General features: G+C 41.5%; 1 protein-coding gene across 2 annotated transcripts; it reads left to right on the forward strand.

Moving 5' to 3' along the window:
- The first annotated feature begins 7,408 nt into the window (after nucleotides 1-7,408).
- On the forward strand, nucleotides 7,409-22,904 carry Nnmt (nicotinamide N-methyltransferase). 2 transcript variants are annotated; one of them, XM_029560572.1, is made up of 3 exons: nucleotides 7,409-7,761; nucleotides 8,952-9,159; nucleotides 22,397-22,904. In XM_029560572.1, the coding sequence occupies exons 1-3, from the start codon at nucleotides 7,608-7,610 to the stop codon at nucleotides 22,851-22,853; spliced, it is 819 nt and encodes a 272-aa protein (XP_029416432.1). In that variant the 5' UTR covers nucleotides 7,409-7,607; the 3' UTR covers nucleotides 22,854-22,904. The 2 variants fall into 2 exon arrangements, with proteins under 2 accessions (XP_029416432.1, XP_008825213.1); XM_008826991.3 differs by having other exon boundaries at nucleotides 7,419-7,761; nucleotides 22,421-22,904.
- The last annotated feature ends 561 nt before the right edge of the window (nucleotides 22,905-23,465 follow it).

The following is a 23,465-nucleotide window of genomic DNA, read 5'->3' on the forward strand; positions in this document are numbered from 1 at the left end:
TGGCAATTGTTAGCATTTGTGTCTTTGATCTCATGCCAAAGGGAAAGCATTTAAATGCATGCTGAATAGCAGAATGATTGAAGAGGTTTTTGTACATAATCTTTATCAGATTAAAGAAGTCACATTCTATCTATTGTGGATATAGAATTTGAACTTTTCTGTTTTGGTTTTTTTTTTTTTTTGATCAATTGAACAAATCAGAAGGTAATTTCTCCTTTAATATGTAAACCTGAAGACTGGCACCATTGAAGTTTTTATTGTTAGATCGTCTTGTGTTCCTGGCATGAAGTGCTTTTCCTTGCAGTGTAGCTGCCAGAAGAACAGTCTTTGAATTAGACCTGGTCTGAAGCAAAGCCGTACTCTACTGCTATCTAGCAGTGTGACTCAGGTGTGTAAGTGAACCCCTTTGTGCCTCAGTTTCCTTGTATGCTAACACGGAGATAATGGTCCCTAACTCAGAACTATCGTAAGGTTCAGTGACGTGTGCAAAATGTGACGTGCAAAATGCTTCAGCCAGTTCTCAGAATAAAGCAAGCACCACAAACGCTTTAGCCATTTTACTGACTAGACAATAATTTAATTAAAATTTTTGTATGAATAATTTTTAGTCTGCAATTTTCCCTTCATATAAATAGCCTTGGCATTTGAGTTTTTCCTAAACTTATAAACTTAGTTGAAGAATTTTTGTGGATATAATTTCTTTCTTTTTTCTCATATTCATTTCATTAATTCATTCTGTGTAGATACATACTGGTACCACAGTGAATGCATGCAGGTCAGAGGACTTTTGGGAGCTGATTCTTTTCTTCCACCACGTGGATTCCAGGGATTGAACTCAAGTCATTAGCCTTGGCAGCAAGCACCCATTGAGACATCTCACTAGCCCCGATAGAGTTTTCAGTTTAAATTCTTTAATGGTTATAGTGTTATTTAGATTTGTGTTATATCTTTATTTAGGAATTTATAAATATAACTTCTGTATTGTATTGTCCTAAAATTATTTATAACACCTTCTTAACTTTGAAGTGTCTGTGCATCTGACAAATTAGAAGGCATTTCTCCTTTGATGAGTAACTGTGGTGACAGCTCCGTTTTTTTGACCTGACATTGGAGGTAGGAAACTTCTTTTTTTCCCCCTTGATCATTCTGGCCAGACATTTGATAATTATGTTAATATTTCAGGAAAATCAACTTTTAGGCTCATAATTTCTCTCTTTGGGATTATTTTCAGCTTTCTACTTTTATTTATTTTGCTCTTCTTTGCCTAAAGGTTTCACCTCTGTAACTTTCGGTTCCCTGACTTGACTGATAAGTGGGTTAGTTCCTCAGCTCCTGGACTTCACTGGGGGGTTGGGTGCAAGTTTGTGGTCTCTGCTACCCTCATGTTTTGATAAGTAGTATTTTTATTATTGCTCAGTTCAAAGGTATTTCATAATTTCCATTATGATTTCTTCTTAGACTCATGGGTTATTTATCGGTATGTTCCTTCTTCCTCAAACAAAGAAGATTTTCTTGTTATCGTTTTGATTTTAGCTTAAATGCACCAGGCCAAGAATAGACTTACCATTTCAGTCCTGTGAAGTATGTTAAAGCTTGTTATATGGGCTAGCAATGTGATGATTTATTAATGGCCTAGATATTCCTGAAACAGATGTATAAGTGTCTTAGTTCAATCTGGATGCCAAAGCAAAGTACCATAAACTAGATGACTTACAAGCAATGGAAATTTATTTCTCATAGTTCTAGAGACTGTAATTTCCAAAACAGAGGCACTGATAGATTCAATGTCTGATGAGGAACCGTTTTCTGATTTACTCTGTCTCACATAGTTGAGGGGCAGGTGAGCCCCCTTAGGCCTATTTGTTTATTTATTTGTTTTCCTTCTTCCATTTTTGTGCATATGTGTGTGTACATTTGCACGTGTATGAACACGTGTGGGTGCATGTGAGTGTATATGTGGGTGCATGTGGAAACCTGAGGTTGATGTTTGGAATCATCTTTGATAGTTCTTCTGCCTTACTCATTGAGGCAGGTCTCTCAGTCATACCCAGAGCTCATTGATATGGCTAGTCTTGCTAGTCAGCTTGCTCTGGGGACCCCCATCTACTCCTTTAGAGACTGGGACTATAGGCAAGCACTGTACTTACCCAGAATTTATGTAGGTTCTGGTGACCAGAACCCAGGTCCTCACGCTTGTGTAGCAGGTGATTTAATCACTGACCTATCTCCCCAGCCTCCTCTTAGGCCTATTTATAAGTATGCTGGTCCCATTCAAGAGGGCTCTGCCCTGTGACCTAACCACCTTACCCAAGGCCCACTTCCTAATACCATCACATTAGGGGGTTGGAATTGCAGTATACAGCATTTAGATCACAGCTGTAAACCACCTAGTTTAGGAACTATTTTTGAACTGAGCTGTAATAAAAATACTGCTTATCAAAACAACCCTTAAGTTTTTTGTTTTCTTTGATTTATTTGTTTCATCAGCCTCGATGACCTTCTGAATTTGCCTCCTGTTGCACCTCTTTTACCATCTTGGTAGTTAACTTATTATTTAATAATTGTTAAAATTTATATTAAAAATTTCCAACTCCTTATCTACATAGCACAGGATAATCAAAAGTACCAGACCAGTGGAACTAGCCTTATTGGATGTTTAACAGCCATAGTTTGAGGCCTATACTAATGTGGTCAGAGGGACTTAAAGGACAGTTTTGCCCCTTGCCCTCCAAGGTTGACTAAGTTCCAGGGGAGTATGGAACATCCCTCAAAATGTCCTGTAACTGTGGTGAGTCACCTGTCCTCTTGTTCAGGGAGGCCAAGAAGACCCCACGAGATGGACTTGAACCAGTGTCCAGTCTACAAATAGGAGGGTCAACACAGAGGAAGCATTTCCTCCATGCTTCCAAACAACGAGATGGACTTGAACCAGTGTCCGGTCTACAAAGAAGAGGGTCAACTCAGAGGAAACATCTCATTCATGCTCCCAAGCGAAGCCAGGCATGGTTAAGCAGGACCTTTGACTTATCTTCATATAGATGGAACTGGTAAAAGAAAGGAGCCAGGAGCTCCTCCCAAGCCCATGTGACCCCTGAGGAATAGATCCTCAAGTGACCTTAAGTGTAAAAATAAATTGATTTATTTGGGCCAACTGTATGTCTTAAACACCCAAAAGGAAAGTATAACCAAAGAGTAAAGTCATCAGTATATTTCTTTAAGAGTTCAAGGGATTACACTTCCCAGACATTAAGCTTAAGTCTATATAAAAAGTTATTTAGACAATTATTTCTCATTGATGATTTTGTTCCTAAGCAGAAAGTGCTGCTCAGATGTAAGACTTCAAATCTTGGTCTCCAATACTGTAGTGCCCACCTGTAGCTAAGGGAGGCAACCAGCTATTGTTCTGAAATGATGGATGAATTTGTTTTCTCCCCCTATTTAGAAGCCTTTGAGAGAGAACAGGCACTGATTCTAACCACTCTAACAGCTATCAAAATACCTTAAAGCAAACCCTGAATCCATCACTCTAGAGTCCAGCCTTGGAAGACAAAAGAAAAATGAGGAGGAACCCACTAGAGGGGTGCTTTTGGAAACCCTTGTCAAGAAACTCCGAAGGACTCATGAACATTTGAAAATTGCTCTGTTCTGACTTTTTTCTAGTTCTCTGGCTAGAGCTTATAATGCTAATTACTCTTGTCTTTACTTCTTCACATCGCCTATTAACGATTCAAGGACTTTCTTTTCCCCTTATAGATAAGAGTTATGCAATTTGGGAGTCTTTCAGATAGACCCACTGAAGGGGTACTACAATTGCCTCACCCTGCGTCCTTGTTCAGCATGGAAGAAGCCAGAGCAGTCTGTGTCCCTATTCCCTATTGGGAATTTGGGTAACCCCTTCAGAGGAAGTTGTGATAAGAATAGGAGGTAGGAATTGGTTAGGCAGTTACAGTAAAAAGACCTCAAAGAAAAGTAGCCAGTTTCTTGGCTAAAAGTCAAAATATCCTTGGGCCTTTTAGCAACATACTAAAGGCCAAAAATGTTGAAAGTGTTTGGGAGCTTGTATCTAATCCTTAGAAGATTTTAGGGTTACTTCTTCAGAGGTGGGACTGTTAGAGTAGCCAAAAGCCCCATAAAAATAAATAAATCAAAGAAGAAGAAAGAGTACATGAAGTTATCAGAAAACAAGTGATGGGGAGATATGGGAGGAGTCAGAGGGGAGTTAGATGGGCATGGATTTGATCAAAACACCTTATATGCATGTATGAAATTCTCAATAAATTATTTATTTAAAAAAAAGAAAAAGAAAACTAAACAACTGCTTGAAAAAAAAAAACCAACCAAACAAACAAACAAAAAAACAGTTTTATCCACTAAATCTACAACTCAATCATTTAAAAAAAAATTCCAACTCAAATTAATGATTGGCTCCCCTCTCTTGGCTGGGCTCTATTTGATACAGTGTTTTTCACTGGTTCTGGAGAATTCTTACCTTCACTACTCTGATCCAGTCTATTTCTTATTTGCATCTGCAATTCCAATTTGAAGTAGATTAGGTGACTTCATACTCTGACTCTTAGCTTTCTCTTTCTTTTTCTCCATTTCTTTTTCTCACTCTACATTTTGTATAATTTCTTTTAGTCTGTCTTCCAATTTTCAAAGTCTCTTTCCAATTATGTCTAGCATTCTAGTAAACTCTTCTACTGCTCATATATATTGACTTTCAAAGGAATTTTTAGAAAAGGGGCATATTCCTTGAGAACTAGACATGTTACTAGGCATAGATGTATCAATATGAGTCATCTTTCCACTGGTAACTATAAGCAGTGATAATGTACATAGTTTCTGTTTTATGAGTATACCTAGCAACAGAGTGATCTGGCAGCTCTGGATCCTATAGCTTTTATTCAGAGAGTGTGCCATGTTACTTCAATCTTTTGAAGAACTGTTTTCTCATGGGCTTATCACTGGGATAATGAACTGAGTGTTTTATTAGCAGAAAACAGGATGAGCAGCTATCGGTCAACCAAGCTTCAGACTACATGGAAACTGCCTGCCTTCCTTCCCTCCCTCCCTCCCTCCCTCCCTCCTTCCTTCCTTCCTTCCTTCCTTCCTTCCTTCCTTCCTTCCATTTTCCTTCCAGGGCAATCAGGAGATGCAGGAGGGGGCTGCAGTACTGCAGCACAGCCTGGGGATCTGTCACAAAGACACCTTGCTTTGGCTACATGTCTTCAAGTCTGCAGGTTGACTTTTGAGAATCCACTATGAGACCATGTGCCTGTCTCATTGACCTTCCTGCAAGAGGCAGTATCAATGTCGCATGGATCTCCTTCAACAACTTCATTTAGGGGGAGAATCAGAGACTTAAGTGAGTTCTAGTGTGGACTCCACCATTTGGAAGGACCAGAATGGAGCCTCAAGGAGTAGATGAGCAAAATATGCTGGTTTGCAGAGAATAGAAGCCCTTAGCCAGCGCCCTCAAAGACAGGCAGAAGAAAATAGAAACAGGAAAAGATAACTAAACTGTCTAAGGGGTTTTGGCCCAGTTAGATACCCTGTAATTTGTTTTTTGTTATAGTCTCCTACCAATGATGGTTTTGGTTTTGTTCCTTAGACAAGGTCTTGCTGTATAACTTGTGGACCATCTTTCTGCCTCTGCTTCCTAAATGCTGGGATTACAGGTATGCACCATCATGCCCAGCCTTTGTGAGGATTCTTCGAGTGATTTTCTGTGGCTTGTAACCAAAGAGCCCTTGCTAAATCATGGTGCACACTTACTGCAATTATATCTGGAGTAATGACATCTGTTGGTTAATTTTGTGCAGGTACCAGGTGAGCCAACCCATAACATAGAGCAGAAAATATAAAGACCTAAACCACAGCCCTTGGTCTATGGGAGCTGTACATTTAGTTTAGCCTATCTGTAAAGAGTAGTTTTGGAAGAAAAATTAACAGACAAAACCAGGGACAAATGCATGATCCACAAAAATCAAGTGTCTGGCTAGGTGGGGTGAAGTCTAAGGGCAATGTGAGTCCAGAAATGGAAATTAAAGCAGTCAAGGTTTCAAGTTTAGTTTGGAAGAACTGTCAGGATTTGAATTCACTGGAAGGAGAAGGAAGGCTTGGGGTAGCTGAACAGTGGCAGGGCAGGGAATTTACACATGCAGTGGGCTGGATGGAAGTCATGGAGGAGTTGAGAGTTCAGCCTTGTTGAATGGTCGGGACTCTACAGAAAGTCTTCTCCGTGCATTTTTTTGTTTGTTTCTTTTGAAAGAAGGTCTCACATGTCCCAGGCTGGCCTCCAACTAGTAATGCACCTGAAGGTGAACTTGAACTTCTGAGCCTCCTGCCTCTATCTCGTGAGTTCTGGGACTACAGGCATGTACAACCACGTCAGATATATGCAGTGCTGGAGATCAAGCCTAAGGCTTCATGCATGTTAGACAAGCATTCGACCAAATGAATTATATCCCCAACCCTTGACCATATTTTTGTTATTTATTTATTTTGAAATATATTTTTTAGAATATCTTTTATTTATTCCTTGACAGTTTCATCCATGCCGGCCCCAGCTCCCTCTTCCCATTCCCCTCTGACACCTCCTAATACATCTCTCATCCACATTCATGTCTTCCCTCTCTCCTTTTTTTTTTTTTTTTTTTTTTAATCTCACTGAGTCCAATTAGTGCTGCCTGCTGGAATGTTGGCTGATCTCATTGGCTTGACCTTGTGCAGGTAACCATAGCTGCTGTGAGTTCATAAGTGTAACGGCCATGCTGTGTCCAGAAGACACTTATCCATGTTTTTAAAATTATTCATTCCAGGACTAGGGAGATGGTTCAGTGTTTAAGAGCTCTGACTGCTCTTCCAAAGAACCTGGATTCAGTTCCCAGCACACATGGCAAACAACAACCATCTGTACTCATGTTCTAGGGCATCCTACTCCCTCTTCTGGCCTCCATGGGCATTGCATGCATGTGGTGTACTTACATATATGCAGGCAACACACACATAAAATTGAAAAAAAATTTTAAATATTACTCTTTCCAGACTTCATCTGAGATTCCTTCCTTAGCCAACATTCTGTAGCTCTGAGCACATTTCCTTGTCTTACATTCTCTTTTATTTCTTTTACATATTTGAATTGAAAACATTCCTCATGACTCTTTCTGGGGGGGAGGAACCACTGCCAGAATGAGAAAAATGCTAATGGTGTTTGGAGGTGACCCAGCTCTCTGAGCTTAGAGCTTCTTCTGAGAGTTAAACCATTTCTGTGAGGAGCTGGGTGATTTCTTCTGCCTGCAGTTTTGCAGCTGACGTTTACCACAGGGCGGAGGGCTGCCTGCTGCTTGAGGCCCTCCCTCTGCTACTCCCCTCTTCTCCTAAACTCCCTTTTCCAGGAATTGCATCACTTCCTGGAATAGCCAGAACACTTGTGGTCTATTTCACAGTTAGTGTTTAACAAATACCAGTCTCTACGGGATGGGCCAAGTTGATAGAAGAAAGACTGCTAGCCCAAGACTCTGAAAACCAATTCTGCAGGGCGACTCCCTGGCTTCTAGGAGAAAGGGAAGGAGAGCAGTGGGCCAGTGGCATAGCACCGAGACAAGATGGAATCTGGCTTTACCTCCAAGGATACTTATCTAAGCCATTTTAATCCTCGGGATTACCTGGAGAACTATTACAGCTTTGGGTCCAGACACTGTGCAGAAAATGAGATTCTGAAGCACCTTCTGAAAAGCCTTTTTAAGATATTCTGCCTGGGTAAGTTTGTCTTTTAGTCTTCTGGAGGGTTCTCTGTGAGTCATATCAAGTCTCAGGTGACTGGGCTTGTGTCTGCTCATCATTGTTGGACAGCCTTTTGGCATCACCAGTTTGTTTAATAAGAATAATGTTGGCTTAGCTGCTTTAAAGTTTACACCGTTCTTTTGTATCCATTGTCTTTTAGCTGACCATGAAAAGGGAAGCCAGAAGGCCTAAGTGCTGCCCTTGAATCTATAGTGATTTGCTAGGTGGCTTGAAGGGGTGATTCAATTTTATGGGCCACTTTAGAGGGTCTGAGAGATCCAGATGTAGGGGCACAAAACTCAAGAGACTGAGGCAAAGCTCCATGAGTTCGAGGTCAGCATGGGATACATAGTTTCAGCTAGGCTGGCGTGCTGAGTGAAATTCCCAAAACAGGAAGAAATTGAGAGTATAGTTCTTATTCTATTCTTATTGAAAGGGATATTGTGACTATGCATGAGGTAAAGACCCCTCAAAATTTTAAGAATGACATGCTTTGGGGCATTATTTAAATCCAGTTTTTAACATTTTTAATTTGTGTGTCTGTGTGAGTGGATGTGCTTGTGTTGCGCACCTGTACACACACAGAGGTCAGAAAAAGGTACTGGGTGACCTTTTCCATCACTGTCTATCTATTCCTCTAAGGCAGAGTCTCTTCCTGAACCTGGGGTTCATGACTTAGACTAGAAGCCAGAAAGCTCCAGTAATCTTCCAGTCTCTGTTCCCCTCAGAGATGGAATTATAGGCATTTGCGGGATGCCTGGATTGTTATAGGGGTGCTAGGATCAGAACTCTGGTCTTCATGATTTTGGACTAAATGTTTTTGACTGCTGAGTTATCTTTCTAGTCCCTGAGCTCAAATTTTAAACAAAAGAAAATACACTTCCATCAAAGTATTTCTTAATAGTTTTTACATTGCCTGTGTACCAGATGCAGATCATTTTGTCCCCTCTCCCAGATCTTAAAATAGCCCAGCAAAATATGATGCACTTGGGACTGAGGATGGAGAATGTAAAAATGAAAAGATATCTTGCTAAAAAAATTTCAAGGGAGAGTGGTGAGTGGTGTGGATGTCTTTGGGCTTTTCTAGCACAATCCCTGTGAAGACAATGTAACTTCAGTTCTGCCCACCCGTATATGATGCCTGATCTCTTCCTCCTCTGGACCAGGTGGTGTGAAAGGAGACCTCCTGATCGACATTGGCTCTGGTCCCACCATCTACCAACTTCTCTCTGCCTGTGAGTCCTTCAGGGAAATCATTGCCACTGACTACACAGACCAGAACCTTCAGGAGTTGCAGAAATGGCTGAAGAAGGAGCCAGGGGCCTTTGACTGGTCTCCAGTGGTCACCTATGTGTGTGATCTTGAAGGAAACAGGTAGAGCGACTGGTATCTGCTCTTTGGATTTCTAAAGGAGCCTGAGGAATAGTTGGTTTCTCTAAACGAGGAATTGCCCTAAGAATCTAGTTGAGAAAAACAAAGGAATTAGAAAGAGGCCAAAGGGTACTCCAAATGGAGAGTGAGGGTTCAGGAGAGCCTGGGTACCATTTGACCATTAGCCACCCCAACACAAAGGCCTTGACCGAGAGTGTGTCTAATCCTGATATTACCAGAAACAGCAAAATGCTGACCAGGGTTTTTAAATAGAAGCAACATGAAGCAATTTTGTGAAAAGAATTCATTACCCACCATCCATAAAATTGGAGCTGGGAGGTTGGATCAGTGGGTAAAGTGCTTGTCATGGACATAAGACCGTGAGTTCAGATCCCCAACACTCAGGTAAAAGGTGTGGTAGTGTGTGCCTGTAACCCTGGTGTTGGTGGTGCAGAGAGACAGATTCCAGGGGCTCCCTGGCCTGTCAGTCCAGCTGGAATGGTGAGCTCCAGATTCAGTGAGAGACCCAGTCTCAAAAAAACAAAGTGGAGAGTGATAGAGGAAGACACTTGATATCAGTCCCTGGTCTCCATACATGCAGTCAGAGGCTCCCCCTCCATATACAACACACACACACACACACACACACACACACACACACACAATTTGAGTTTACATAATCACAGCTAATGATCAAAATCTTCTACTTTACATCTCTAAATAGATTGATGCAAATGAATCTTGCTTAGATTATTGATTTTGCCTGGCACAGGACCTTGGCAATGCTGTACTGGACAGAGGAGGCGCAGTCCTTCTATTGCCTATTTAGACCCATCTTTCGTTGATGGCTCTCCGTTGTCCGGTCTCTCGCCCAGCTGACCCTTAGTCCCCGGGACATCCAGGCCTTGTTGCAAGACTTACACAAAGATTCCGCACTCTTCTTTGCCTACTACCAATAACAGGAAGAAAAAAGAAAAAGCACACGCTTTCCTACCTTTGGAATGCAGCTGCCCACAACTGCTGCTTCTTGTATCCTGCTGTGCTTTCCTTTATCTTTTCCTATGCTCTCATAGCTTTTAAGATGGCTTATGTCCTTTCCTGTCTCTTCCCCTTTATCTGTGATTTAATTTTCATGTGATTTCTCTCTCATACGCCCCGCCCCCACCCATCTTTCCCTGCATTTCTCCCCTTTCCTATGTGCTGTGCATGTTGCACATTGTACATCAGTCTTTCTTTGTCTTGTCTTTTCACTCACAATGGGAACATATGAGTATTTTATTAAGATTATTTTCACAGATACATCATAAAAACAAAAATTATACATATTAACAAGGTGCCATGTTTTGATAGATCATCTGATATTCAAATCAAGTTAAATGCATTGCTCACTTCCAACACTTGCCATTTCTTTTCTTTCTTTTTAAAAAATATTTTATTATTTTTATTTTGTGTGTATGAGTGTTTTGCCAGCATATATGTAAGTGCACTTGTGCATGTAATGCCCACAGAGGCCAGAAGGGGGCATCAGAGCCCCTTGAAACTAGAGTTGCAGATGATTGTTAGCTGCCATGTGGGTGCTGAGAACTGAGCCTGGGTCCTCTGCAAGAGCAGCCACTTGTCATTTCTTTATGCTATAATAGAAACCATCAAAATCCTTTCTCCTAGCATGTGAAACACAAAGTACATAGTTGTCTTCTGCCATCATACCCAGGAGTGAGGCTGCTGGGTAGATCTTCTCTTATGTCTTGAGGAATGTCTATGCTAGTTTCCAAAATGGCTGTATTAATTTACATTTTCTCAGTAAGAGTTCTCTTCTTCCTATATCTTTGTCAGCATGTGTTGTCATTTTGTGTATTTTCAGTTCTGAGGATTGAACTCAGAGCCTTGTACCTACTAGGCAAATGCTGTACCACTGAGCCACATCCCAGCCAAGTTACTTTTTATCATTTTTTTTTTATGTGTATGAGTGTATTGCCTACATGTGTGTAAGTGCACCCATGTCATGCAATACCTGCCGAGGTCAGAAGAAGGCGTCAGATTCCCTGAAGTTGAGTCAATGGACGGTTGTTAGCTGTCATGTGGGTGCTGGGAATCAAACCTGGGTTCTCTGCAAGAGCAGCCATGCTCTAACGCTGAGCCATCTCTACAGCCCCCGAGTTACTTTTTAAATCATTGCTTGATTTGTATTTCCCTGATGAAAGGTAATGCTGAATATTTGTTATATCCTGTTGACTTTTGGTAAATGACTATTTAGGTCCAGGTCCATTTAAATTGGATTATTTTCAATTTTCAATTTTCTATTCAGTGTATTTATTCTGACCATTAACGCCTTTGCCAGATAGACCATTTATAAATGCTTTCTTCCGTTCTGTAGCTTGTTCACTTTGGTGATTGTTCCCTTGACTGTGCAGAAGCTTTTCAGTGTTATATAATTCCATTTGTCTTCTTTCGTCTTGTCTTCTGTGCTTTGAGGTCTTATCTAAGGAATCCTTCCCTCTTTGTCACGGAACCCAGTCCTTTGTACGTAATATGGTTGTTATCTTCATCAGAGCAGCTATGACATCCCGCAAGAGACCCTCAAGAAGCAGATGGGTTGGGTCATGAGAAGATTCCAGTCATGGCTTCCCCCACACTCTCCTGCCAGCTGCATGAATTCGGCCCCAGTTGTGTAGTCCTAGGAGGCGCTGGTTGGACCATGGAGGAGGTGGAATGTTAACTAAAGAGGGCCCTCCATCTACGCTGCTTTCAGAAGGTCGTCACCCGTGTTGGGGTGACTTTTCAGTGATGAGGCTATTTGGAGGTTCCTACATTCCTATAAATAACCCCTCACCTATAGTCCTGTAAGTGAGCCCAATAAACTCACGGTTCTTCAAGGTGGACTTGGATGGACGACTTCTTTGACCTGTCACTGAAGTCCTACAAAGTGTGACTAGATGATTGCTCACATCTCCCCAGGAAAAATCGCTTGACATCATTGTAATGTCCTGAAATATGACCTTTGCTTTCTTCTAGCATTTCTTACTTTCAGGTCTGCATTTAAGTCTTCAATGCATTTCACAGTGCTTGTAACTAGTGAGAGATTCATTCTTCTGTGCATGGATGCCCGATTTCCCCAGCATCGTTTATTTAAAGACTGTACGTTGTCCAATGTGTGCTCTTAGCACCTTTGTTGAAAACCAGTTGGCTACAGATCCATGAATTTCATGCTAGGCTGTGTATTCTGTTCCATTGTTATATGTGGTTTTATGGCAATACCATGGTATTTTGGAGTCTACAGCTTATTTTGGTTTTGTTTTTTTGTTTTGTTTTGTTTTTTAAGTGACATAGTGTAATGTTTCCTTCTTTTTTCTTTTTGCTATTTGGATTTTTGGGTGTGTGTGGCTGCATATAAATCTTAAGATTTTTTTTTCTATCTCTGTTATTAATAGTTTAATAGGAATTATATCACCTATGTGGATTTCTTTGGATGGTATGGACAGTTTAATGATAATGAGTCTTCCAATCTATGAACATGGATATATTTCCATTTTTTGGTGCCTGCACCAATTTTCTTCATCAGTGTTTTATACAGAGCATTGACTTGATTTAGATAGACTTATTGCTAGATTATTTACTTATTTATTCATTATAGCTATTGTAAATAGGATTGATTTCTTTTAATTTATATTTCAGATAGTCCACTATTGGGACTAGAGCATCAGGAAGGTTCAGAAAGGGGAGTAATGTAATAAAATGTATATTTACAAACTCTCTCACTGCTGTGTGGAGAATGAGTTGGGGAGATTTAGAAGGAGAGAAGAGATGTGGAATGGAGGGGTCATTTAAATTCAGGGGAGAGATCATGTTGGCCTGGACTGTGGTGATGAAGACTGTTTTAAGATTTCTTTTAAGGGGCTGGAGAGATGACTCAGCAGTTAAGAGCACTGGCTGCTCTTGCAGAGAACCCAGGTTTGATTCCCAGCACCCATATGGTGACTGACAGTCGTCCGTAACATAACTCCAGTTCCAGGGGAATCTGATGCCTTCTTCGGACCTCCAGGGGCGCTGCACAACATGGGTGCACTTACACACATGCAGGCAATACATTCATAAACATAAAATAAAAATTAAAAATATTTTTTTAAAGATTTAAGCTGGAATGCATAGTAATTAATAATGAGTGGCTGTGTGGAATGAGGACGAGGAAGTGTCAAAGATGATTCCGTGCTCTTGAACTTGAACAACATGTGGAATTAAGGTAACAGTCCTGGACCTCAGGGGGCAGCATCAGTTGTGAAAATTTTACACATGCCCAAGGAATATTCCTGTTTGGGGTCTCTCCTGAAGAGGAGGCTTCATCATTTCTCTATAGTTGTACTTACATTTCGGTCCTATCTACTTGGCAGTTTTTTATTCCCAAGAGCCAGTTTCCCTGAGGAAACTAACTTTAAAGTCTCCAACTTCTTTAGTCTCCCACTTCTTTAGTCTCCCGTTTTCTTTTAATAATCTGCTGAATTCTGGCTTATTTCCTCTCAAGGTTACTAGGAGTTTTCTGAAGTTTATATTCATTTTCTCACATATTTTTGATCTATTATCTTATTGGTAATGAATATGGATTGTCAAATGTGTTACCAAGCAACTCATTAGTGATGTAATTCTTGTTTTGTTTGAGATAGGGTCTTGGCTATGTAGCTCAGGCTGGCCTACAACTCACTCTATAGCCCCAGGCTGGCCTGGAACTTGTAATGGTTCTCCTGACTGTCTTCCCAAGTGTGTACAACACCATACCTGGCTAGCACAACTCTTACAAAATAGCCATCTGAATAAAAAGGGAGCATTTTGTTCCCAACTAACATTTTTACTCTCATCCAGGGCTGGTCGCTTTCCCTGGGTTTACATTGTTCTTTTATCTCTTACCAGGCACAGGAAGTCCTGAAATCAAGTAGCACATGCCCTCTAACTTCATTCTCTTCAAGATTACTTGACAATTGTATTATTAACTTTTAAAATTTGTGTGTGTATGCAAGTGTGTGCATCTGTGTGTGTGTTTGTGCTCACCTGTGTGTGCGTCTGAGGCTAAAAGTCAACTTTATTCATCTTCTTTTTCTGCTCTCCACATTATTGTTGTTGATATTATTATTATTATTATTATTATTAATTGAGACAGGGTCTCACTGTGTAGCCTTGGCTGACTTGGCATTCACTATGTAGACCAGGCTGGCCTTGAACTCTTAGAGATTTGCCTGCCTTTGCCTCTTGAATGAGATAAAAGTTGTACATCACCACACCTGGCCTTCCACCTTATTTTTTAATCATATTTTTATTAATTTTTCAGTATTTCATATAATGCATTTTGATTATATTCACTCCTCCCCCCACATTCCCCAGATCCACCCCACCTCCCTAACCTCCACTTAATGTCCTAGTTCTCTCTCTTTTTATTAGATTTTTATACAACTTCTTTAATTTTAAAACTTTAAAAAAATATTTAGTTTTAGCCATTTTTGAGACAGAGTCTCCTGTAGCCCCAGCTGGCCTGGAATTCACTATGTAGACCAGACCTGCCTCCATCTCACAGAGATCCACCTGCGTGCTGCGTGCTGGCATTAAAGGCGTGAGCCACCACACCCTGTTTACGTTTCTTTTTTTTTGAGAATTTCATGCATGAGTGTTGTATTTGCATGATTTCCACTCCTCCCAGTCCCCCTCCAACTCCTTCTAAGCCCCCTGCTCCCTTTCAGTTTCTTGTCCTCTTCTTTGATTATTTTTGTTTTACACACACACACACACACACACACACACACACACACACACACAGACTTTTTTAAAAGCACAAAAAGAAATCCTAACCCCCCAATGTGATAGCATTGGAAGTATAACTTTTGGAGATAATCAGGTCACGAGTATGGAGCCCTCATGTGTGCAATTGGTGTTCTTATAAATTATAACGTGGAATTCCAGAGAAATGTCCATCTCTTTCATGGAGAAACCAGGGATCTGTGATTGTTAAGTGTCCTCTTCTTCACCAGAACCCAGCTGCATTGGTACTTACTTTTATCTTGGATTTTCAGCCTCCCTTTAAGCCACCCAAGTCTAGAGTATTCTGTCTAAAGAAGTAGCTAAGACTAGTAGTACATCTGTCAATCTGTCTCTCCATCCATCTCTATCTATCCATCTATTCTATTCTATCCATCCATCCCTATCCATCTATTTTGTTCTGTTCTGTTTTGTTCTGTTCTATTCTATCATCTATCCATCTATACTATATCTCTCTCTGTCTGTCTGTCTTATATATCTGTCCTCTCTGGTGCTCATTTCTTTCTGCAGATATAGGCTTTTATCTGGCCGCTTTTCTTCACCTAACAAATTCTTTTCCTATTCTCTATAATATAGATATACTAAAAACATTTTCTCAATTTATCAATGTCAGGTGATAACCAACTATTTTTCTAATATTAGGACCAATTTTATAATTATAACTATTTTTATTATTTGGAGTACTGGGGATTAAACCTGGGGCCTTGTGCATGCTAAGCATGGGAATTATATCCCCAGCCCAGGAATAATTTTTGAGACCTGAAGTCCTCTGGCATCTTTCTTCCCAGTATTTATTATTAAGATATAATTAAAGTTCAAATATTATGTTTAAATACAATAAAGCATTATCTTTAGGATTGGGGATGTGGCTCAGTGGTAGAGTACTTGCCTAGCATGTATATGTATGAAACCCTGAGTTTGATTCCCAGCACTGTAAAACTCAAAAGAGAATAAAGTATTGTATATATATATATTTTTTTCAAGATCAGTCAGAACATTTGCTTTTGATCTGTAATCACATTTACCATTATTTGGACATATTTCACGCTTATTTTGTGTGACTTTTTTCTAGTTACCAATTTCTAATCCTGATTCATATCTCAGCCAACTCAACAGATCTCTAAATACTTTTTCTTATTTTCTAGTCCATACACATATGGGAATACATTTTTGTATATGTGATACTTGAATAATACAGTTTAAATATTGTCCCATTTTCTTGGTATTTAGTAACAAATTGGGAAGTTACTTTCATATGTCAGTTTAACCTCTAAACCCCTTACTTAGAATTTTACACATTCAGGTAGAGTGAAGATGTTCTTCAAATGAAAGTGACTTTGCCCTTCTCTTTTTCTATTAAGTGCATGATTCCACAGGATGAAATTGATACAATTAACTGTGAGGGTTTGGACACCACCAAAACTTATTAAGCAAATAAATTTACCAGGATTGATATAATTTCAAGGCCGAGTTTATTAAATAGAAGTTCTCCATTGTTAGATTGCATACCTTTCTAAAAATCAAAAGCTGGTGTCAAGGAGGTTCTGGGAGCTGTACCCACTATCCACACCCAGCACAACTTTCCATCTCATTCAAAATCGAGTCCTTAAATCTAGCAGGATGCTAAAAACATTCTTAGCTTCCACCAGAATCTTCAGTTCAGGACAACTGACTCTTAAGATGCCCCTCCTTCCCCCTCGCTTTGTAGGATGAAGAACTGTACTTTTGGCGAAAGGCAACCCCTTCCTTATCCTCAAGCCAGATCCTGTGACTTCAACTATTTTGAGGAGATAGTGTTGCCATTCAACTTCTGTCTCTCTCATCTTTGAGTACCTCTATCAACCTACAACCCATTTCCCCTGATTGTTTGTTCCTTACCGGAAGCTATTTCTTGTGCTGATGGCAGCCAGAGGGCATTATGAACGGACTGCTTCCTTTCTCTTCTTTGTGAGTGCTATGCATATATTTAAAAATCACTCATTTTCACGACTGTCTGAAAGTTGCAAGACATCAGTATCAAACTCTTGTCGCATGCTACTCATTTAACAAGAGAGTCAAACACCGAGATAGTAATATAACTATAACTCCAGCTGTGTTATGAGCAGAGAAAAATAAGCTTCTCCCGTAAGATTGCCTAGAATACCATGAATTAGCCCCTGGCTCCTGGAATTTGGAAAAATAATTGCTTTAGCTTGTGGTTTCCCAATTGGCAGCTTCGACACCGTGTGGGGTGGGGCCGTGTTAGAATGCAGACTAGGCCCCAGTGTCTGTGCAGAACTGAAGGCAGCACTTTCATGAGATTTGCTGAGGTGACCATGACATTGAGAGAGGTGCTGGCTCTAGAGCAGAGCGGCCCACGGGACACGTGGGTGGGAAGAAGTGAGCTGCTGGTGCACTCTCCAAGCTCTCTGTAGAGAGCAGTGGCTCCATTGAACCTCAGCGTACCTGAGAGGAGAGAGCTGGTGCCTGGGAGAGGGAGGGGGTATTATTCCTGAAACCAATCCCCACACAAAGATCTACAGATTTTAAAGATGTTGGTAAGGGTTGGACATGGTGGCACACGTCTAGCGCATCCCAGCACCCAGAAGCCAGAGGCAGGAAGATTATCACAAGTTCAAGGCCAGCCTGGGATACAGAGTGAATTCCAGGTCAGCAAGATTATCTCAAAAACAAAACAAAACAACAACAACAAACCCAAAACAAAAAGAACAACAAAAATGAAACAAAAACAAATCACAAAAAATTACAGCCAACAAAAGTTGGTACACTGTTCCACAACTGTGCCAAGCCAGTGGAATGCCTCTGTTACAAGCATCTGTGGATCATTAAGATTTAAAACAGTGTATTAGGGGCTGGAGAGATGGGTCAGTGGTTAAGATCACTGGCTGCTCTTGCAGAGGACCTAGGTTCAGATCCCAGCACTTCCATGGCAGCTAACAACTATCTGTAACTCTAGTTCTAGAGGATATGAGACCCTCTTCTGGCCTCTGTAGACAGTGAACAACATATGTGCACTTACATACATGCAGGCAAAACACTCACACATAAAATAAATTTTTTTTAAGTATATAGATATTTCTTTCTCAGAATCACAGGATCTTGGGGCAGAGAGCTAGCTCAGCAGTTAAGAGCACTGGTGCTTACTGCTCTTGCACAGGACTGGGGTCGATTCTCAGTACCCAGCCTTTATATTCCTGAGATGTGTTGATGGTTCTGTCACAGGGGGGCTTTCAGGAGCCTCTAGGGATGGGGCTTGGAGCAGGTGAGTGTAATGGAAACAGCCTGTTGGGGGATTCTGATTCACCACCTGCCTTGCCTCGAAGGGTAGGAAGAATCTCAAGATCATTACTGGGTATTGGAAGACATTCTCACAAAAGGTTCCTGCCAGGAGTCCTCCTTTCGTTTTCTTTCCTTCCCTCCCACATTCCTCAGACTTTTGGAGACAACATACATACAGAAGAAAGAGCCGCCTCCTTTGCACACTGGTTCATTTGAAAGGGTTGATATCTGAAGGAGAGAAATGGCTACACCATAGTGAGCTTTCTGTAAACCAGTTCCATGCTGTTCTGGTGTGTTTATCACCTACCCCTTGAGCTAAACGTGAGGCTGAGTGGTAATTGCCTGGGTCTTCAGGAGTCCATTTCCCAGCAGGTGTAACCCACAGGCCCAGAGAAGCCCCTGAGGAGTAATCTTTACACAGCTGCTTTGGCAACGGAGTTCACCAGTGTTTGCTATGCGTCCAAGGACAAGCAGGTACAAATTCTCCTTCTTAAATTGGCACATTCCCTGTGCGCTTTCGAGATTTCACAGTGGGCTTCACACTTTGGGAACAATTTCCATCATCGTCTAACTGGCAAGTACTAGTTCTGTGGTAATTTGTGTCTTTAAAATAGCTTAATACACAAAAGGGCACAGAGGTCCACTCTGCTTCTGACGTGATCACTTAAATACACATTCTCACAGTGTTCCCAACCTGGACATTTTTAAACACATCCAAAAGAATGCCATGTTGTATTTCCTTAGCCTTTCCTATATGCTTCAGGTATCAACATGTGCAGACATGTTATTCCAATTTCTCTGTTCTACATTCTTTACGTACTCAAATCTGTTTCTCGCAGACTTCTGTATTAATTATTATTTCTTATTCTTAACATTCTATCAAATTATCCATGTTCTAGCAAGGTTTGGGTGGCAGCCTTGGAACTGGCTTTCCTACCTTTAGGTTGATAACTGTTTTATTTTGTTCAGGGCTGCAAGGGGAACCCAGCATGGGAGACTTCAATGTTAAACAAGAAAAATCTAAGACAAATCAGAGCAAAGTGGTTGCTCTGTTACCATTGTCATACTTGATAAAGGAGCAGGTAGACCTAATCAAGGGTCATTTTTATTCTCTGTGTAGACACCAGTATAGTGCTTGGTTCGAATTTCCTGATAACACCTTGTTAAGTGTCTCTCTTTTCTCTCTCCCTCTTTTTTCCCCAATCTGTCTCTTTCTGCTTCTGTCTCTCTCTTTCTCTCTCTCCTCCCTTCTCTCTTCTCTTCTCCAGGGTCTTGCTACATAGCTCTAGCTGACCTTGAACTCACAGTCGCCTTCAATCTCCTGAGTGCTAGGATTATAGATGTATGCCACCATGTCTGGTTGCCTCCTTTTTAAACAGAACAGCTTATTAAGATAGATGTGTGTGATCCAGTGGTTTTTTTAGTCTACTCACAGAGTTGTGAAATATCATCACAATTAATTTTAGAATATTTTCATAACTCCCCAAAGAAACCCTGTGCCCATTGGCAGTCAACCTGACTCCTCACCCCTTATCCCCAGCCAAATCCCTCAGCCTCTGACAATCTCTGGCCTATGTTCAGCCTCTCAAGCTTTCCTGGACACTGTATGTAAGAGGACTCTCATTAATATGTGCACTTTGGGTTCTGGCTTCTTTTGCTTGGTATAACACTTTGAGGACCATCCATGTTATAGCATGTATCTGAATTCATTGTTGACAAATCATATGCTCATGGTACATATGCTCCACATCTGAGTTATGTATTTATAAGCTGATGAATATTAAGATTGTTCTGTACCACTTAGAGACATACAAGTTTTTGTGTGGATATATGTTTTTGTTTCTTTGGGGCATATACCTAGGAATGGAAACATAGAAACTTTATGTTTAACTTACCTTAAAATTTTTATTACATTTATATATTTGTGTATTTCTCTCTCTCTCTCTCTCTCTCTCTCTCTCTCTCTCTCTCTCTCTCTCGGAGATATTGTTTCCTCTTGATTTTCCAAGGACTTCAGGTGTCTCCTTAAGTTATTTATATTAGTCTCTCTCTCTCTCTCTCTCTGCATGTCATGCTGCATGTGGAGGGCAGAAGACCAACTGCAGGAGTTGGTTCTCTCCTTCCTTCTACTATGTGGGGATCCAACTCAGGTCACCAACACTTGGTAACAAGTGCATTTAGTCTCTGAACCGTCTTGCCCTCCCTTTATAAGGTTAACTTGTTGAGGGATTTCCAGACTGTTTTCCAAAGCAGCTGGACTATTTTAAATTCTCACCATCAGTGTACACAAATTCCTTGCCGACACTTGTGACCATCTTTCTTTTTCATAATAGCTACCCCAGTAGACATGAGGTATCATCTCATGGTTTTGGTGTGTTTCTCTAATGGTCACTGATACTATCTTTTCCCATGCTTATAATTAAGCTTCTTAAATGAAAAGTTACAGCAAACAGAAAGGGTGTTTGCAACAAACTGATTGTGTGCTATGGTTAAGATTTTTAACTAAATACTTGACAGGATGCTCACAAATAACTTCCACCATCTCAAGTCATTCTACTGAGAAGCAAATCTAATACACTGACTTTTCCTCATGACCAAAAGTTGTCCTGATGGAAGCCATGCTCTCTTGGCTGATGCTGAACCACCCTCTGCTGGCTCCATGGAGTCTTGCCCTCAAATGGCCACCTCTTGGAGTCCGTATCAGACATTGAACTGTGCTGGGTATGTGCCCTGGTGCTTTGTTGATCAACATCCTCACAGGGTTCCACCAGTGATCAGGCCTCCTATGGGGCTTGGGGCCCTGGGTGCCTCACACACACTCATACCTTCTTCCCTTCCCCTCCGGTTTTCTGCTATTTCTCCTTTTTCTGGTTCTTCTCTCCAATGTCTCTCGTGTCCTCAATGTGTCATTTACTTTTGGTTCCTTTTTCCCCTAACAGACTCAAACAGGATCCATATGTGCTAGTCAGCTTTCCCTTTCTATAACTGATACCTAAGATAACCAATTTATAAAGAGAAGGATTTATTTTGGCTCACGGTTTCATGTACTTTTAGGACTATGGCATGGCATCATGGTGGCAGCACGTGGTAGAGCAAAACCTCATGGCCACGTGAAAGAGAAGAGACGAGGGCTCCACAGTCGCCTTTGAGGGCATGTCCTCAGTGGCCACTCACTAAGCCCCACCTCCTAATGGCTCCAGTACCCCTCAAGTGCACCTAGCTGGGGAGCAAGCCTAACACAACAGCCTTTAAATGACATTTTAGGTGCAAACTATAGCTTCAGGATACACCATCCCATGTCCTGTTCTTGCTTTCTCTCTATTGATTAACTGAAACCCCTACTGACTTGACAGAAAGAGACAGGATTCCTGACAAGGCTACCAAGAGAATGATCTCTGTCAGAAAATAGACTTCTGGCTATGGTATTCTTGGGAGCAGAAAAGGGATTGGTCCTAGCCCTGGCCACAGCCACAAGATGCTGGCCAGCAGGGAGGTCTGTTTTTTTGGAGGGGGCTTGAACTAGAGTCTCATGAAGTTTTATTCATCCCAGGCTGGCCCTAAACTCATTATGTGGCCATAGACAACCCTGAACTTCTGATCCTCCTGACTCTGCCTCCCTAGTGCTGGGATTGCAAGTGTGAGCCACCACACCTAGTTGATGGAATGTTGGGGATTGAACCCAGGGTTTTTTGCATACTGGGAAAACACTCTACTAACTAAGCCACATATCAGTCCCTAAATCAACAGTTTCTAAACATGTCTATGGCACAGGACCCTATCTCCTCCTTAATAGGCAACTATTGTAAAGATAATGTTCAGCACTTAATTAATACTTGGTATGTGAGGGTAAAATAGCCACCACCTTGCACTTTGGCAAAGGGGGCAAGGACAGGAATAATAATTAACAAGTATGCAATACTAATAATGAATTAGTGGAAGAGGAATAACATGTGCTAATAACATGTAGCACAGTTCAGTTCAGAAGGGACAGGATGTATTGTTATTAGCTTCATTATAGATTGAACCCAGCTCAGAGACAATAGGGTGAAATGTAGATACCACATAGGGATGACCTTAAGGACCACAGTGTGGACCATACTGCCATCCTCAGCCCTGACCAAAGAGATCTGGAGCCTGGAGCCCCTGTGTGTAAAACAGTAAGCAGTGCTGGGTGGTGTATGTTTTTCAGAATCAAGGGACCCGAGAAGGAGGAGAAGTTGAGGCAGGCAGTCAAGCAGGTGTTGAAGTGCGATGTGACTCAGAGCCAGCCTCTGGGTGGAGTGCCCCTGCCCCCTGCTGACTGCCTGCTCAGCACACTGTGTCTGGATGCTGCCTGCCCTGACCTCTCCACCTACTGCACTGCCCTCAGGAACATGGGCAGCCTTCTCAAGCCCAGGGGCTTCCTGGTGATCCTGGATGCCCTGAAGAGCAGCTACTACATGATTGGTGAGCAGAGGTTCTCCAGCCTCTCCCTGGGCAAGGAAGCCGTGCAAGCTGCCGTGGAAGAGGCTGGCTACAGCATCGAGCGGTTTGAGGTGATCTCTCAAAATTATTCTTCCACCATAGCCAACAATGAAGGACTTTTCTCCCTGGTGGGACGCAAGATGGTCAGATCTGTATGACGTTCTGTGATCTCAATTAAAGCAGTCCCTCTGGCTTACTGGTTCATTTCAGTCTGTGGTTCTGACTGTAGTGGTCACTGTGTTGGGTAGAGACAGACTGGCTCTATGGATGGAGGATGGGGTCTAGGATAAACTCATGAGTCACCTCCTCTATGCACCACACACATGCTGGTGCTATGGGGCCCTGAGGTGAGTAACTGGGGCATCTGGTCTCCCCTGCCTGTACTCACAAAAGAAGCCTTCACTGCCACAAACATTCAGTTATGGGGAATCAAGCCCACACACCTGCCTATAGAGACGCATCTCCAGCTATTTACCACCAGCTTCCCAGGGAGCCTGCTGCCTTCTCCCTGGATAGACCGGACATCCCAGCTTTTGCTGCTGTTGGACTTGCTCTGGGCACAGGCGGTCTCTGAAAGATTCCCCTCCTGTCAGCACTGATCTGACCTCAGGAGCAAGAGAACAGTTGACCAGTATTTCTATTTATCCCAGGGGTCCATTTTTTTTTCCCCTAAGTTAAATTGTGTTTTGTTTAATTTTTGTATTTTTGTGAATACCGCCCATGAGTATAGTCTACATTGTATCCATTCTTCCCAGTTCCCCTCCAACTCC

The sequence above is a fragment of the Nannospalax galili genome, unplaced genomic scaffold (assembly GCF_000622305.1).
Source record: "Nannospalax galili isolate Female #2095 unplaced genomic scaffold, S.galili_v1.0 scaffold4172, whole genome shotgun sequence".
Lineage (NCBI taxonomy): Eukaryota > Metazoa > Chordata > Mammalia > Rodentia > Spalacidae > Nannospalax > Nannospalax galili.